Source organism: Sus scrofa, chromosome 7 (genome assembly GCF_054392235.1).
Source record: "Sus scrofa isolate SSC_HxYL_T2T_F1_AM1 chromosome 7, Sscrofa_HxYL_maternal_Yorkshire_Landrace_v2.0, whole genome shotgun sequence".
NCBI classification, from domain to species: Eukaryota; Metazoa; Chordata; class Mammalia; order Artiodactyla; family Suidae; genus Sus; species Sus scrofa.
Genome location: NC_139389.1, coordinates 89591323 through 89607145, shown reverse-complemented (window position 1 = coordinate 89607145; position 15823 = coordinate 89591323). Strand labels below are relative to the sequence as shown.

The window sequence follows — 15823 nt, the reverse complement described above, 5'->3', positions numbered from 1 at the left end:
TTACTTCATTTCTAGGAAAAGAACATTTCTTATAACTGCAGAAACCTGGCCAGACTTCAGATACCGACTCTTCAGTTTTGCCATAGCTGCCTTCACTTCTTTGGTCCTTAGAGTGTAGATAACAGGGTTTAAAATGGGAGTAAAGATGGTGTAGAACACAGCAAGGACTTTGTCAACCGAATAACCACTGAAGGGCCACACATAGATGAAGATGCATGGGCCAAAGAAGAGTGTGACCACGGTGATATGAGCAGTCAGTGTGGAGCGGGCCTTCGCCATGCTAGCAGAGGAGCGGTTCCTAACTGTGATGAGTATCACAGTGTAGGAGACAACCAATAGGAGGAAGGAACTCAAAGAAAGAAAGCCACTGTCTGCAACTATTAGTAGGCTGATAACGTAAGTGTCTGTGCAGGCCAGCTTGGTCACTAGAGGGAGGTCACAGAAAAAACTGTCCACTTGATTAGGACCACAGAAAGGCAAGTTCACAGTAAATGCCAGCTGGCTGGTAGTATGGATGAGGCCCACACCCCATGGAATGAGGACCAGAGTAATACACACACGGCGGCTCATGATTGTCGTATAGTGGAGAGGTTTGCATATAGCAACATAATGGTCATAGGCCATGGATACAAGGATCACCATTTCACCACCAGCAAATAGATGAACAGAGAAAATCTGGGCCAGGCAGGCTTCAAGAGATGTAGTCTTGCACTCAGCCAGGAAGTCTGCAATCATTTTGGGGGTAGCAAAGGAGGCAACACATATGTCTATAAAAGAGAGGTTTGCAAGCAGAAAGTACATGGGAGTGTGAAGGCGGGAATCTGAGGTCACAGTGAGGATGATGAGAAAGTTGCCCAGCAGAATGGCCAGGTAGAGTAGTGAAAATATGAAAAGCAAGAAAGATTGGAGCTCCTGGGAGCCAGAGAATCCCAGCAGCACAAATTCTGTCACCCAAGAATGATTTGTCTCATTCATTGACTTTGAAAGGAACTTCTCTTCAGTTACCTACGTAGGAGAGAAACAGATATCAATGAACTGAGTATGAGTTTGATTTCCTAATTCCACTTCATACCCTACTGATTCTAATATCTATTTACATTTGCGCCTAAGTTTTCATACACCATCACAAATCATATAGACAGCATAGCGATGCTATTGAAGAAGGATAAAGGAGAGAATTGTCAAGGAAATAGTCAACCAACTGGCATATCCAATTACATGAATTCAAGGGTTGTCATCAACTAATTTAAAAATGAAATTGAATATATGAAATTTTTTTCCTTTGGCACTGTAGAAATCCAATCTAATAATTTACAGAGCCAAAATTTAAATCAATAAATGGTATACATTCTTTTTGAACTGCTAAAACAAAGGAAGATGATTTCACAAATTTAATGCTTACCAAAATAATTAGACACAAAGTAGTGTATACTGTACAAACCTGTTTACATATATGTGAAACTGTTTTATAGGGTTGAAAAAGCTCTAATAATGGTTATCCTTGAAGGGAAATAGGGACAGGAAGGGGCTTCTTAAGCGCTGTTAATGTTCTGTGTTTTGATGTGGTTGATAGTTACCTAGGTGTGTTCAGTTTGTGAAAATATCTATGTGTGTATTTCTGCTCTGTGCACTTTCGTGTGTATGTCATATATTTATAAGAGTTAAAACAGGGAAGAAAGAGATAGCATTATGTTATGTGAGAGAGCCCATAGGAGAAATCATTGCTTGAGTAAATAGACCTTATTCTTTCTCTACTGAGTTACAAATTACATCAGCTAAAATACAAAACCATAGCCAAACTTAAAGGTCGAAAGTTGGAAGTCTTCCTAGAGCTATGATTCAGCTCTTCATGGAGTTCCATTATGCAAAGGAATCTAGTACATTAGTTCATTTCAATTATTCCTGAAGGTATGAAGCTTCTTTAAACTCAGCCATTGGTGCTAGTAATGTGAACATATTATTGAATTATGATTGATATTTTATTTGATTTTAGGGACTTTAAAAAGTATAGTTACATTACACAAGGTTATCCATAGTAAGGAATTTGTACCAGAGGCAAAATGTCTTTTCTATTCAGTCATCTTACATTCTGTTTTCTCAGAACTTTATCTCTTTTATGCTATTTTTATTTTTGTAAGCTATCTAGAACTAGGAAATTTGTGTAATGAAAGGTAGTGAAGGATCTTCTTTTGAAGAATCTCACATATAAGTCAGATCTTGGGAGAGAGTGTGTTTTATTTTACTGACTCTCTACTCATCTGCTATTTTTTTATTTCATTATCTTCCTGGATAATAATTTAAAATTGCTTAGCATATCTTTGAGTTTCACTGGAAAAGTTTACACATAAAGAAGAGAGCATGCGATGAATACTTTTAACTCCTATGAACCAATTTCAGGGACTCACCCTTATATTTTGAATCTCCAATTCTCTAGAAAAGCTACATATTATCAGATATTATGTCAAAATATATGACTCCAGGATTTTCAGAAGATATAACAAGTGAAGTTTGAAGTCAGAGTAGGCTGCAGGTAAAATTATACACCAAGATGAGTTTGTATTTGGAGGACCATTGCATTCTTTTTGGCACTGTTCTCCCCTTCTCATGATTTCTCAGGAAACTCTGGTTAGCAAGTTAAGTCTGGGAGCCCACGTTGGCTTTTCCTCCCTGAGAAACACCCTTACTCTTAGACCCCTTGATATAAATATTTCATTGAATCCCTAATTACAGGGAAGGAATTAATATCTAACAAAATCAGCTCGTAGGGGTTCATATGTGCCCTATCAGAAAAAGCAAAGCTTTAAGCACAGGAATCCTTAAGCACAGGTTTCCCAAGAACACCTTTTGGTGCTAGAACAGAAAGGGGCAGCAGGAGGCATTTGTGAGCAGAGAAGACTTTGTGGTATTTTTAGAATGAACTGTATTATGTGAGACAGTGATCATAAGAATCATCTGCCCAATGAGTGTTCTGAAAACTTTAATTCTTCCATTGTCATTGCTCCCTGTGGTGCCCAGAAAAAAAAAAAAAAAAAGGACACTGCTTTCAGGGAGCAAAACATGGTCAAATCAATTCAATCAAGAATCTGAGTTTTTTAATATAGACCATCATCATGGTGAGCAACAGAAACTTAAATTATTTTAAATACAAATCCTTTACTTCTAATATATGTGCATTCTTTTTTATTTTATTTATTCTAAAAGTTTGTAAGTGCCTGCTTTTCCCAGGTCACTGTGCTATGAACTGGTGATAGAGTATTTAGGTTTATAATTTGCCTCCCCAAAGATCATTTATTAATATTCATAATCCCTTGTTCATTTAAAGAAGTTGATGAATTCTCATTTCCCTTCATTCCCTAGCATATTTCTTTTTAGATTAAATGTGCTATCTTTTTATCTCAGGTAAGACTATTTATTGTAGTGAAAACATAGTTTATTATCATAAAAAAATTATGTTAAATCACAGTTGCCCTTGGGTAGCTGTATGACACTGAGTAGGTAGCCTTTCAGGGTTCATTATCCTCAAATATCAAATGTTGAAGATGATACTACTCTCAAAGAGATACTCAAAATAGTTCTTAAACAATCATGTAGATAACAGCTTTAATTGTGATGACTATCAATTAAATGTGCTTAATAATATATTGTTTCAGATCAGAATAAGCAGTTATTTCCCAATTACTCTACTGGCCAAGGATAGTGTTATCTGACTCATGCAAGAATGAGTTTCTAATTAGTAAATGTTTTCATGTGAGGATCAATTTCTCATTTTTTATAATATTTAATGCATGCATATAGGATTGTCCTTGGTGACCCACAGTTCCCTCCTATTTGAAATTCTATCAATAAATCTTCCCCCAGTACTTCTATCTCAGAAATTATGACCAGTAGATGCAGTGAGAGAATTAAGAGTATAGTTTGCAGAAATCACCAAACACTTCCAGTTCAAAGACATAACTTTCATAAGCTTCCCAGCATTTCCACTGCCTTTACCTTCTCCCTCTAAATCCAGTTCAGAGATACAACAGTATGTGTGGAGACAAATGCTTGTGTGTTGTCTACAGAAGGATACTGACAAAATGCTTTCACTTACCTAAGATGAAAGGGAAAGTGTAGAGATATAATCTATAGTCATTAATGCTTGGGAAAAATTTAGTTGTTACTTCTACATCTCCTAAGAAAACAGACCTGGCTCTGAAGAGATGAATTGTGAAGTTTCCTTTTAAATAAGAAAGAAAGAAATTCAGGGTATCTGTGCCAGGGTGGACTGTCTTCAAAGAGGTGAGATAGGGCTGGATGCTCTGTCCCAATGCAGATCTTAAGTAGCCAGGGGAGCCCAAGCAGTCAGGAATCTAAAAGAGGCAAAGGAGTAGATAAAAAAGAAATGCTAAAACAATCTCTTATCTCACAGTCTTACAAAAAAATTTATCATAACTAGCTATCTTGTTTCTGTTTTCAATAGCAGTAAACTGGATGATTATGAATGACTCTCAAAGACCTCTAGAAATTAAAATCAATTAAATATCTCTGAGGATAGCATTTCCTAGGCTTCATTGAAGCTGTAAGTATAGAATATTTATCCATATATTCTAGGAAAATGCTGTCTTTCAACTTAACCTCATCTGAGAGGTCCAGAGAATGGATGAAATTCTTTAGGGATTTAAACAGGGGAAGCCCCTAGAAAACTTAACCTCAATTTAATCTATAAAAATGTTATATATGTATTTTTAATTACTAAAAATATTTTAGGAACTATCACCAGTGATAGCGATTATTATATGATTTGGGGCCTGTAAAGATATCAAGGTATCAATAATATTGCATCATTTTATCAAAACCATGTTTAGGGACTATGTAGGCATTTTCTTCCCTTTATCTTACTTTCCTTGGATTCAAAGTGTAGACAGTTTTTTTTCCCTGCTTCTCAGAAATATATGATCAACAAATAAATACCTGAATCAAACCTTTTGTGCAATATTGAGAAGTTCTTTTGTGGTACAGCAGGTTAAGAATCTGGTGCTGTCACCGCAGCAGCTCAGGTCACTGCTGTGGTGCATGTTCAATCCCTGGCTTAGGAACTTCAACATGCCGTGGGCGTGGCAAAAAAATTGTGCAATATTTAATTTACCATTGGGTAAATTTATCGTAATAGTAGTAGGATTCTAAAAGTTAGTAATCATATATGAGGTACTTTTTTCACAAGTAGGATATATATTCAGCAAGATATTTTCACAAGTTAATTATATTAGTATTTTCTTGTCATGAGTTAACAAGAACAATTCTAAATTATGAGCTTTAAAATAGCCTGAAGTCCAAGTCCATGGATGATGTCCAAAGACATCACAGACTATAAGAGAAGTATTAGCCTGAGTTACAGCAAATATGTGTTCCTATTCGACCTCTCACTAAATAACTTTACAATTTTGAGCAAATTATACACTCTTCAAGGTGCACCTTTTCAAAAAAGAGAACTCTCCCTCCTAATTTTTACTATTCTAGAATTATCTATCTTTTCAAAACATGATCTCAAAAAACCAAGTTAATTCAATGATAAAATAATTAAAAATGTATCATAATAGAAGTATATTCAATCAAAAGAGTGAATCCATCCTGGTTTTAGCAAAAAATATTATGGCCATCAATTACTTCTCAGATTTAGATATTTGGACAACAATAATAGACAAAATGGACATAGAATATTCAAATATTGAAAGGGTGAAATAATGTATCTCTGTATTCTCTACTCTGACTGAATTAGAAAGCTGAGAAAAATAGCACTCTTCCAGTCCCTAGTCTTCTAATATTTGCACCTACCAGGAAAAATAGCATTTTTTAGGATCCATTGGATGGGAGCAAATGTAATGAACCCATGTCTTTCCAGACTTCAGTCTTCACCATTTATACATTGAAGTATCATTGTCTTCAACACGTACATATATGAAAAGCCATTGTAATTGTTAGAAGCTAATTAGTGACTTGACATCACTAGATCATAGTGTCTAAGAGACACAAAGAAGACTTGTGACAGCAAAAATTACCTTCATTAGGGCTAATTGCATGAGAGAGTTTGTTTGCTCACAAGAATTATACTGCATCATCTTGAGGATTCACAGATGGACAAAGCAGCAGGACTAATGGAAATGCTTTGTCCTGTTGGGGAAAATGTAACATGATAGAAAGAAAAGCAGTGACTTGAGTTTGTTAGCTAGTCCTTTCTTCTTCAGCTGAGTTTTAGAACAGGGCCCCTAGGTGTCAAGAATTGATGAGGAGCCATTTTTTGCCTCTACATAATACACATCAGGGCAACATCTTGGTATTTTAATAGCCCTACAAGAGCCACATGTATGGTTTCAAAGGCAAGAATCCTGGGGTAGAGAAGAGAGAGATCTTTTATAATAGAAATACTGCATCCTGCAGAATAGATTCTAGAGACTCTAAGTAATTTTGCAAAAATTTAAACTTTTTAGTTCACATTTTTAGGGAAAAAAAAAATGCCACTAAGTGAAGCTCTGATTTTCTCCTCTCCTGAGGAGAAAGGGCAGAATGTAAAATGACAAAGAAAGAGGTTTCTTATTATAGGATAGAATTCTGATACTGTTATGGACACTAGAAATCAACTAATTCAGTAAATTTATATATCAGATCAGTCGAATGAACTCTTGAAGAATTAGTTGCCTGACTTGGATGACACTTTCCAGTTCCATCTTACAACCTCTTGTCTAATGCTCTTCCACTCTACCATGACGTCTCTTCCACAGGCTGGAACATTTTGAAGTTATGATTAGAGCTAAGCTGATTGTTCATCTCTTCCCAGATTTATGTATTTAGAGCACTCCTAAATGTTTCTTTGACCAATACTTACTTCCCAGTACCTTTGAAGTCTGTTGTTTCTACTACCTTTTCATGTAGGTAATCTCCAAAAATTTCTCATTTGGGATTTATTTTCCCTCTAGGATATCCTGCTGGATGATTTAATACATAATAACTTTAAATCTTTATAAGAAGGAGCCCTATGTGTTCCAAGTTTCTAAAAGGTACCTAAATGTATATCTCTAAGGTTCCAAACTGTACAGCACCACTGTGGCACAAATATAATATCACCAAATTAATACATTTTCCCTACATTTACCTGTATGGTAAATACCAACTCTACTAATATCATCATTATCATCCTAGAAAATATCCAGGCTCAAGTCACTGATATAATGGGTAATGTCTACTTCTCTAATATCCCTGTGTTTAATTCTAAAGTTTATTGTGATAGATGGGATCACACTGTTTATGTAGTTTTTCTGATGCTTATATTCTCTAAACATGAATCATGAACCTTTCTCCTGGTTGTTACATCTAATTTGTAAATTTGTAAATTTGTAATTTGTAATTTGTAAATTTTTTAATAGTTGCATTCTCCTCAAATTTATAAACTTAATAATTATTTCCACTTTGTAGAAAATTTTAAGTATTTTTTTCCTAATTGAAGATAAATGTGATTTTAAATTATATATATAGGAACTTCCTTGTGGCACAGATGGTAAGGATCCAGCACTGTCACTTCAGTGGCTTGGGTCATTGCTGTGGTGCAGCTTCTATCCCTGGCTCAAGAACTTCCCCATGCTGTAGTCACAGGCCAAAACTTAATTAATGCATATATAAATAATTTAAAAATTTTCCAACTGCTTTCTCAGGATAAGTTTTTCTAAGACTATTTAGATCAAGAATTTGAACATTTCTGAGTCTCTGGATTCTCACAAAACTTCAGACTCTAGTATCATAGAGTTTCATTACCATAAAATCTTCCGTTTGTAGTTGAATACTTCCCCCTCCTTAACCCTTAGCAACCACTAATGTGTTTTCTAGGTCTACAGATTTGCCTTTTCCAGAACATCATATGTTCACTGTGTACAGTACATATACCGTGTGTAGCCTTTTCAGCTATCTTCTTTAATTTAGAAATATGCATTTAAGATTCATCTAGGTTTTTGCATAGAGTAATAGCTCATTCTTTTTATCATGGTATAGTATTCTGTTGTATGTCCCTCCCTTTATCTACTGAGGGACATTTTAGTTGCTTCCTTTTTTTTTTTTTTTTTGGTAATAGTGAAGTTTCTATAAATGCTCATGTGCAGGATTTGTGAATATATATCATTTCAAATCAGTTGAGAAATCTAATTTGATAGGAAGAAATGTTTAAAGCCCAAAAAACAGGAGATGAGGATTATTGTGTCTTCTTGATGATCAAACTCATTATTACCATGACACATCTCTCTTTTATCTTTGGTTAATATTCCTTATTCTGAAGTCTTCAGAGTCAGATATTAATATAATTTCTTTGGTTCCCTTGTAATTACTGTTTGCATTGTGTGTCTTTTCTCCATCCTTTTCTTTTAAGCAGGCTGTGTCTTTGTATTAAAATGGATTCCTTGCAGACAGCAAAAAGCTGGCTTTTGCTCATGATTCATTGTGGCAGTATCTTTTAGTGGAGTCCTTAGACCATTGACATATGATGTAATTATTTAAAGGCTCTATATTTACTACCTTGCTTTTTTTTTCTATTTATTTTATCTGTATATTTACTCCTTTTCCCACTCTTTTTGCTCTCAATTGATTGTTTTTAGTTTCCTATTTCCACTATTTTATCTCATCTTTTAATTGCTCTCTTTTTTTCAACTTCTTAAACTATATTGTAACATCTTATTGTATAAAACACTTCTTTTTTATATCTAGTGTTTCATTCAAAATATTGGCTAAATGTTATTTTTGAGACAATAACAATAAATTTTCATAGTCAGATTTACTCTGACATGCTTTAAATTTTGTTAGATGTGGGGCTTTAATCTTAAAAATATTTTATTGAGGTATGATTAACATACAAAAACTATGCAAAATTAGTTTACACAATTTGATGACTGAAGGTAATTATACAGTCATGAAATTGTCACCACAATCTATGTCATAAATATATCCATTAACTCCAAAAGTTTCTTTCCATGTAATTCTTTTATGATAAGAACACTCAACAGGAGTTCCAGTTGTGGCTCAGCAGTTAACACATCTGACTAGCATCCATGAGGACACAGGTTTGATCCCTGGCCTTGCTCAGTGGGTTGCCGTGAGCTGTGGTATAGGTCACAGACACTCCTCAGATCCTGCATTGCTGTAGCTGTGGCATAGGCCAGCAGCTACAGCTCCAATTCAACCCCTAGTCTGGGAACCTCCATATGCCACAGGTGCAGCCCTAAAAAAAAAGCAAAAAGCAAACAAAAAAACCAACATAAGATCTACTCTCTAAACATATTTCAGGTGTAAAATACAGTATTATTAATTAAAGTCACCATGATGTACATTAGAAGTACAGAACTTTTTAATCTTATGACTGAAGCTTTGTAAACTTTGACTGCACTAATATGTCCCTGTTTTCCCCTCCCTCCAGCACCTCAAAACCACCATTTCACTCTCTGCTTCCACGAGATTTTTCTGTGATTTTGACTATTTTAGATTCTTCATATAAATGATATAACATAATATATATCCTACTGTGTCTGGTTTATTGCACTTATTGTAATGTCTTTCAGGTTTATGCATGTTGATGAAAATGGTAGGATACCCTTGTTTTTTAAAGATGAAAAATATTCTGTGGTATCTTGTACCACAGTTTCTTCTTCCATTCATCCACTGATAGGCATTTAGATCCATGCCTTGACTATTGTGAATAATGCTGCAGTGAACACGGGGATGCAGATATCTCTTCAAGATCCTGATTTCAGTTCCTTTGGGTATGTACCCAGAAGTGGGATTGCTGGATCATATGGTAGCTCTATATTTTTTCAATTTTTTGAGGAAACTCCATACTGCTTTCCATACTGGCTGCAGCAATTTGTATGTACACTGATAGGTTAGAAGGGTTTGTTTTTTTCTACATCTACCACTGGTTATATTGTAGAACTTTAATTCATGCTTTTTTGTCCATTTAATAATATCATTTTTTTTCGTCTTTTTTAGGGCCACACCCACGGCATATGGAATTTCCCAGGCTAGGGGTTGAATCGGAGCTGTAGCTGCCAGCCTACACCACAGCCACAGCAATGTGGAATGCGAGCCATGTCTGCGACCTACACCAAGCTCACGGCAACATCGGATCTTTAACCCACTGAGCAAGACTGGGGATCGAACCTGAATCCTCATGGATACTCGTCAGATTTGTTACCACTGAGCCACATGGGAACATCAATAATCTCTAAATTTTAATAAGTGTGTTTAAGCAATTTGTGTTTAATATAATAATTGATATTGTTAGATTTAAGTTCATCTTCTTGTGGGTAATTTTCATTTGTCCCATCTTTTTGTTTTCTTTTCCCACTTTTTCTATCTTCTTTTGATTATTTAGTATGTTTTTTATTCCTTAGTTGACTTCCTTTATTTAACTATTTTATGTATTCATTGTAATAAGTTTATTATATACATTTTAAACTCAACATAATCTAACTTTAAGTTACATTATACCACATTAACATATAGTATAAGAACCTTAAAACAGTCTATTTCCTGTTCCCTCTCTAAGCATTTGAGCATTGTTATTTTCACTCCTGCATATGTTTAAATACCACTATATATGATTACTATTTTGCTTTAAACACTGAGTTATTGTTTAGAAAGATGAAGAAATATTGTATAATAAGATCACTTTGCTATACAGCAGAAATTAACAGAACATTGTAATACAAGTATAATAAAAATTTTGAAAAAATTAAGTTTTTTATTTACCCACACCTTTCCAGTTGTCCTTCATTCTTTAAGGTAAATCCAGACTTTTAATTTGTTCTCTCAAGCACACAGAAATTTCTGGATTTGGTCTGTGTTTCTTCTATTCCCTAACCAATGGCCTGGAAAAATATCTTTAGGCAGGAAGTTAGGGTAACATAGGCTCCCACTGTCTTTGTTTTCTTTCTCACAAGAATGTTTTTCTTCATTGCCTGGATATATGTTGTACCTTTTGTTTGTTTTTGTTTATTTCAAGAAGGAGATTAAATCTAAAACTCATTATGTTATTTTGCCTGAAAATGATATTCTAATTACATTTTAAAGAAATTTGAAAATCAGAAAAATGACCATTTTAATGTCTCTTCATATTTACCCTTATCAGTTCTATTTATTCTTTTTATATTCAACCGAGTTCATATCTGGTGTTTTTTCCTTCAGTATTAGGTACTCCCTTTAACTTTAACTTTCTGTTTTTGCAGTAAAAATCTACCAACCATGAATTTTTCTCACCAGTTTATTTATTTCATCTTCATTTTGAAGGATGTTTTTCCTACATCAATAATTATATTAATAGTTTATTGCTTCCTTTTAGAACTTCAGCAATTCTATTCTTTTGTCCACTAATAGGAATCTTCAGTTATTTTTCCATAGTTCCCCTGTTTATAATCTTTCTTTCATCTATGTCTACTGTAAGACTTTTCCTTTAAGACAAATTTCTAGTATTGATTGTGATATTCTTGTTGTGATGTTCTTAAGCTGGACATTTGTAGGGATTCTTGACTATTTATGTTAAAATTTTTCATCAAATTTGTAAACATTTGGTCACTGTTTCTTAAAATATATTTTTCAGTACCTCTCTTTTCTTCTTTCCCACTGAAACTCCAATTACATATGTGTTAGACTAATTGATATTATCTTACATATCACTGTAACTCTCCTCAGTTTTTCATTTTGTATTTTTTGTCTCTGTACATCTGTTTTGAGATTTTCTCTTGTTATACCTTCCATTTTACTGATCATTTATTTCATGCTGTCTGATTTGCCAAAATATGCCATTAATAATCTCTACTAATAATTCATCCATAATTATATTTTTCTCTAGAAATGTTGTTTTGTTAAACATATTTCATATCTCACTGTTATGTTCATGTTTTTCTTTATATCCTTTGCATATTTATACTAGCACTTTTAAAGTTATTTTCTTCTAATTCCAATGTCTAGGTAATTTCTAAACCTATTTCTGTTGACTTAAAATTCTTCTGATTATGATTCATGTTTTTGTGCTTCTTTATGTATCTAGTAATCTTTGATTGAATGGCAGACAGCATAAATTTTACAGTTCTGAGTGCAGGACTTTTTTTTCTTTCTACAAAAATAGTGGTCTTTGTTCAGTCAGTCAGAGAAGTTACTAGTGGGTCAGGTGAATTATTTCAAGGTTTGTTTTTAAATATTTTAGGTTGAGTTCTTTACTAAATACTCAGTTTACATCTGAAGTTTATCTGAATTGAATTTGCTATGAATCCCACCTCCATCTACTTCATTTTTATACTTTATTTTAACTGTTTTGTCCTAGACATTTTTTTCTATTCTTAGATTATGAAAGTTTTTTCCCAGCAATGATTATTAACTGTTATTGAAATTTTTTTCATGTCTTGAGACAATCATTTGTTTCTTTCCTTGTACCTTTTTAACAGAGTAAATTATATTGACTAATAATCAAATGTCAAACCAGTCTTGCATTTCTGAGTAACCTTAATTAGATCATTCTTTTTGCTTGTTGCTTTTGTATATTCTTGGATTTATATTGCTGTTTTTTAAGGAATTTTGTGATTTGTCATTAAGTGAGTTCACATAAAATGTTCCCCTATCATATGACACTTTTCACATTTTGGAATGAAGTTTATTCTGGCTCCACTGGGTGGAAGGAAGTTCTTCCAGAGAAGGGAAGAAATGTTAGTCTCTGTCTTCAGATGGCATTCTTGCACAGAAGGATTCACATTTTTTTTTTCTTCTTTATGACTAGCTTTAACCAATTCTTCAAAGAACGTATAATTTTTAGAGTCCATGATGTGCAACATATACATATTTACTTTTGTGCTTCAGAATTGGATGATTAAATTACTCAAGAAAGAAGCCTCCAAGGAATAAGTATTGGGTCATGAATGCAGACTTATTTTGATAAATACAACAAATTGCTTTCTAAAAAATTTTCAGTAATTTTTGACCAAATAGAACTTCCACATTTCTAAATTTTCAGTTCTATTCAGTATTTTAGTATCAAAAATACTAAATAGAAAACACAAAACTGTTTGATTCTTTATCAGTTTACTAGAGGACAAAATACTTCTCTAGTATTTTAATTTACATTTTATACCTAATAGATTTAATTTTTCTATTTTTTGTTTACAATTTGTATAGCTTTTCCTTAAAATTTCTACTTATGATATTGGACTCATAAGCCTTTAGAAATGATAAAATAATATTGCTATTAAGAGTTAGGTTTTATAAGCATACATAAAGATAGGAGAACATATCTCACTTCTCAATTCTCAGTTATGCTGATTTCTGGGCCAGTGAATTTTGACTTTAATCTGGTAAGAGTATTAATACACCTTGAGAAAGATTGAATGCAGACATGAATATATAGATAAATAAGAGGGGAAATCACTGACACAAATTATAACAGTGCCTTCCCAACATTGTTCAGGTGAGTGTTTCCCTATCAGGTTATCAGACTGTAATGATCTTATATGTACCAATCATGTAACCCAAACTTTAAATTTCAATGTAAATTCACCAAAACCATTACTGATATTTGGCTTCTATCCCAAGAACAATGCTGTGACTCTTTGATATGACAATTATATTTTCAATGTCATTTGACAAATTCCCCCAATTTTCTTGCAATTATTAACAAGTTTGGGCCTAAACATAAACTGGGGCAACTCATTATATTAATGTCAGTTATGGAACTTTCTGGTGGCTGGCCAGCTAAAAGCCCTCTCCTGGTTATGCCATTCTGCAACTCTAATAAAGAGTAAGTCCTTTTTTTTTATATGTAAAACCTCTATGATTCTCTGTTCCCTTAACATGCAGTCGTCTATATGAGACCAGAGATCTTTCTTAATTGTCTCTATGTGTGCACATCTGCATAAGTTAATTTTGAAATTGCTGAAATACATTGGGATGCTTTGAATTGAACAAAGCTGAACATTACCACACTTAATTATCAACATCACAATGTTTATAACATCCATTATAATATGTAAATATCCTTTACTTGGCATTATTGCATAATTGTTAATGAACTTTTTAATAGCTAAATTGGCTTGAAAAATTTTCTGGAATATGGAACTCTGGCTTTTGCCTCTTTTGTAATACTTGTCATTGCTCATTTTAATCGTAGTCATATAGGATGTTTTAAGTCAATATCAGTTTACTAAAGTGATATCTGATCAAGTAACCTTACACGTGGACAATTAAATATGATAACAAGAGCAGATTGCTACAAAGTACAATGTCTCATAAAAATCTGAGACTTAGGTATGGACAGACTACTTTTCTACTAGCTCCTGACTCCATGACTCCATGACTCCAAATACCCCTTTTGTATAAAACAACAGTAGAACTTACCTGAAATCAATGCTTTGAATTATATTTCCTCTTTATGGCACTTACTGCATGTTCTTGCATGTTAAACTCTAAGTACACTGACCAATATAGTAAGAAATGGAACAAAGGTTGTCTTAGGGAATTACAATCTATTTTAAGAAAAAGCAAAAGCACAATTACATCTCTACAAAAACCACAAGTTTGAATTGAAAGCTAACACAAACAGAATAAAGTCCTCCTAGCATGAATACACAGTGATACGTGATGGCAGGGACTGATCTGTGACTGTTAAGGAACTGAATCACATATGCTCATTCCTTCTCCTATTCATTCCCTGATTTGGTGGGATGCTTTTGAAGTTTCCCTCAAAGTTTTAAAGAAAATAAGTAGGGGATATGTTTTCTAATTAGTAATATATGTGCTTTGTGTGGCTGCTTGAAATAAACTCTCATACTTAGCTAAACAGTCAATAACTGTTCCGATATCTTGTAGTCATTTTCAACTAATGGCAGGTTTATTATCAGTGATACAGTGTGTAAAGTGATATGGCATTTCTCCCAGAAAATATTAGGAGTATTCTTGTAGTTTGAACTATAGGCTTGGTTATATTGCTGACATGGTATTTGTTTCAATCAGAGCAGCAAAACTCAGTCCTATCATTGATATTATAGTATTTTGAGTATTTAAGATTTAACGTAAATAATAAATAAAAAATTTTATAAACACTAATGCCTTATTTGTGAGTGTGGAATACTTGCAGCTATTTATACGAATCAAGTTATTAGCTGAAATAATTACGAACTATAATTTATAAAAGTAGAGAAGTCTTCATTCAGCATATCATGTCAAAGCAGATTCTGTTATGTTTTTCTTTTTTTTTTACTTTTTTTAGGGCCACACCTGTAGCATATGGAAGTTCCCAGGCTAGGGGTCAAATCTAAACCACAGCAACGTGGGATCCAAGCCATCTGCCACCTACACAATAGCGCACTGTAATGCCAGATCCTTAGCCAGGGCGAGCCAGGAATCAAACCTGCATCCTCATGTATATTAGTCAGACTCCTTACCACTGAGCCACAAGAGGAACTTCCCTCATTCTGTTTTTAATGCTAAATTTCTTTCTTTGTTACCCCAATAAATTATATGTGTTCACTAATCTGCCTTAATATAGAAATGACTTTAAAATGCCACAAGTTTTTTTTTTTAACTATATATAGGAAAAGAAATATTTGGGACTTTTAATATATATAGTTGCTGTTTTAGAGAAGATGAGTGAGTCACAGAATATCAGGACAGAGAACATAATATGAGATCCTGCACTGCATTTACCAACAGCACCAGATTCAGGTCCTATAATCGTGAAAGACTAATTGTGATAGAAACACAGTCAGAACAATTATATACGTACGTTGCAAACAACAAGAAGAAAGGACTTGTGTTACTTCTTCACAGTTGT

General features: G+C 33.6%; 1 protein-coding gene across 1 annotated transcript; it reads right to left on the bottom strand.

Annotated features, from left to right (window-relative positions):
• Positions 1 to 7267, bottom strand: LOC100153468 (olfactory receptor 4K15-like). Its single transcript, XM_021082093.2, has one exon. It carries the CDS (start codon positions 973 to 975, stop codon positions 1 to 3), a length of 975 nt encoding a protein of 324 aa, XP_020937752.1. The 5' UTR covers positions 976 to 7267.
• Between the last annotated feature and the right edge of the window lie 8556 nt (positions 7268 to 15823).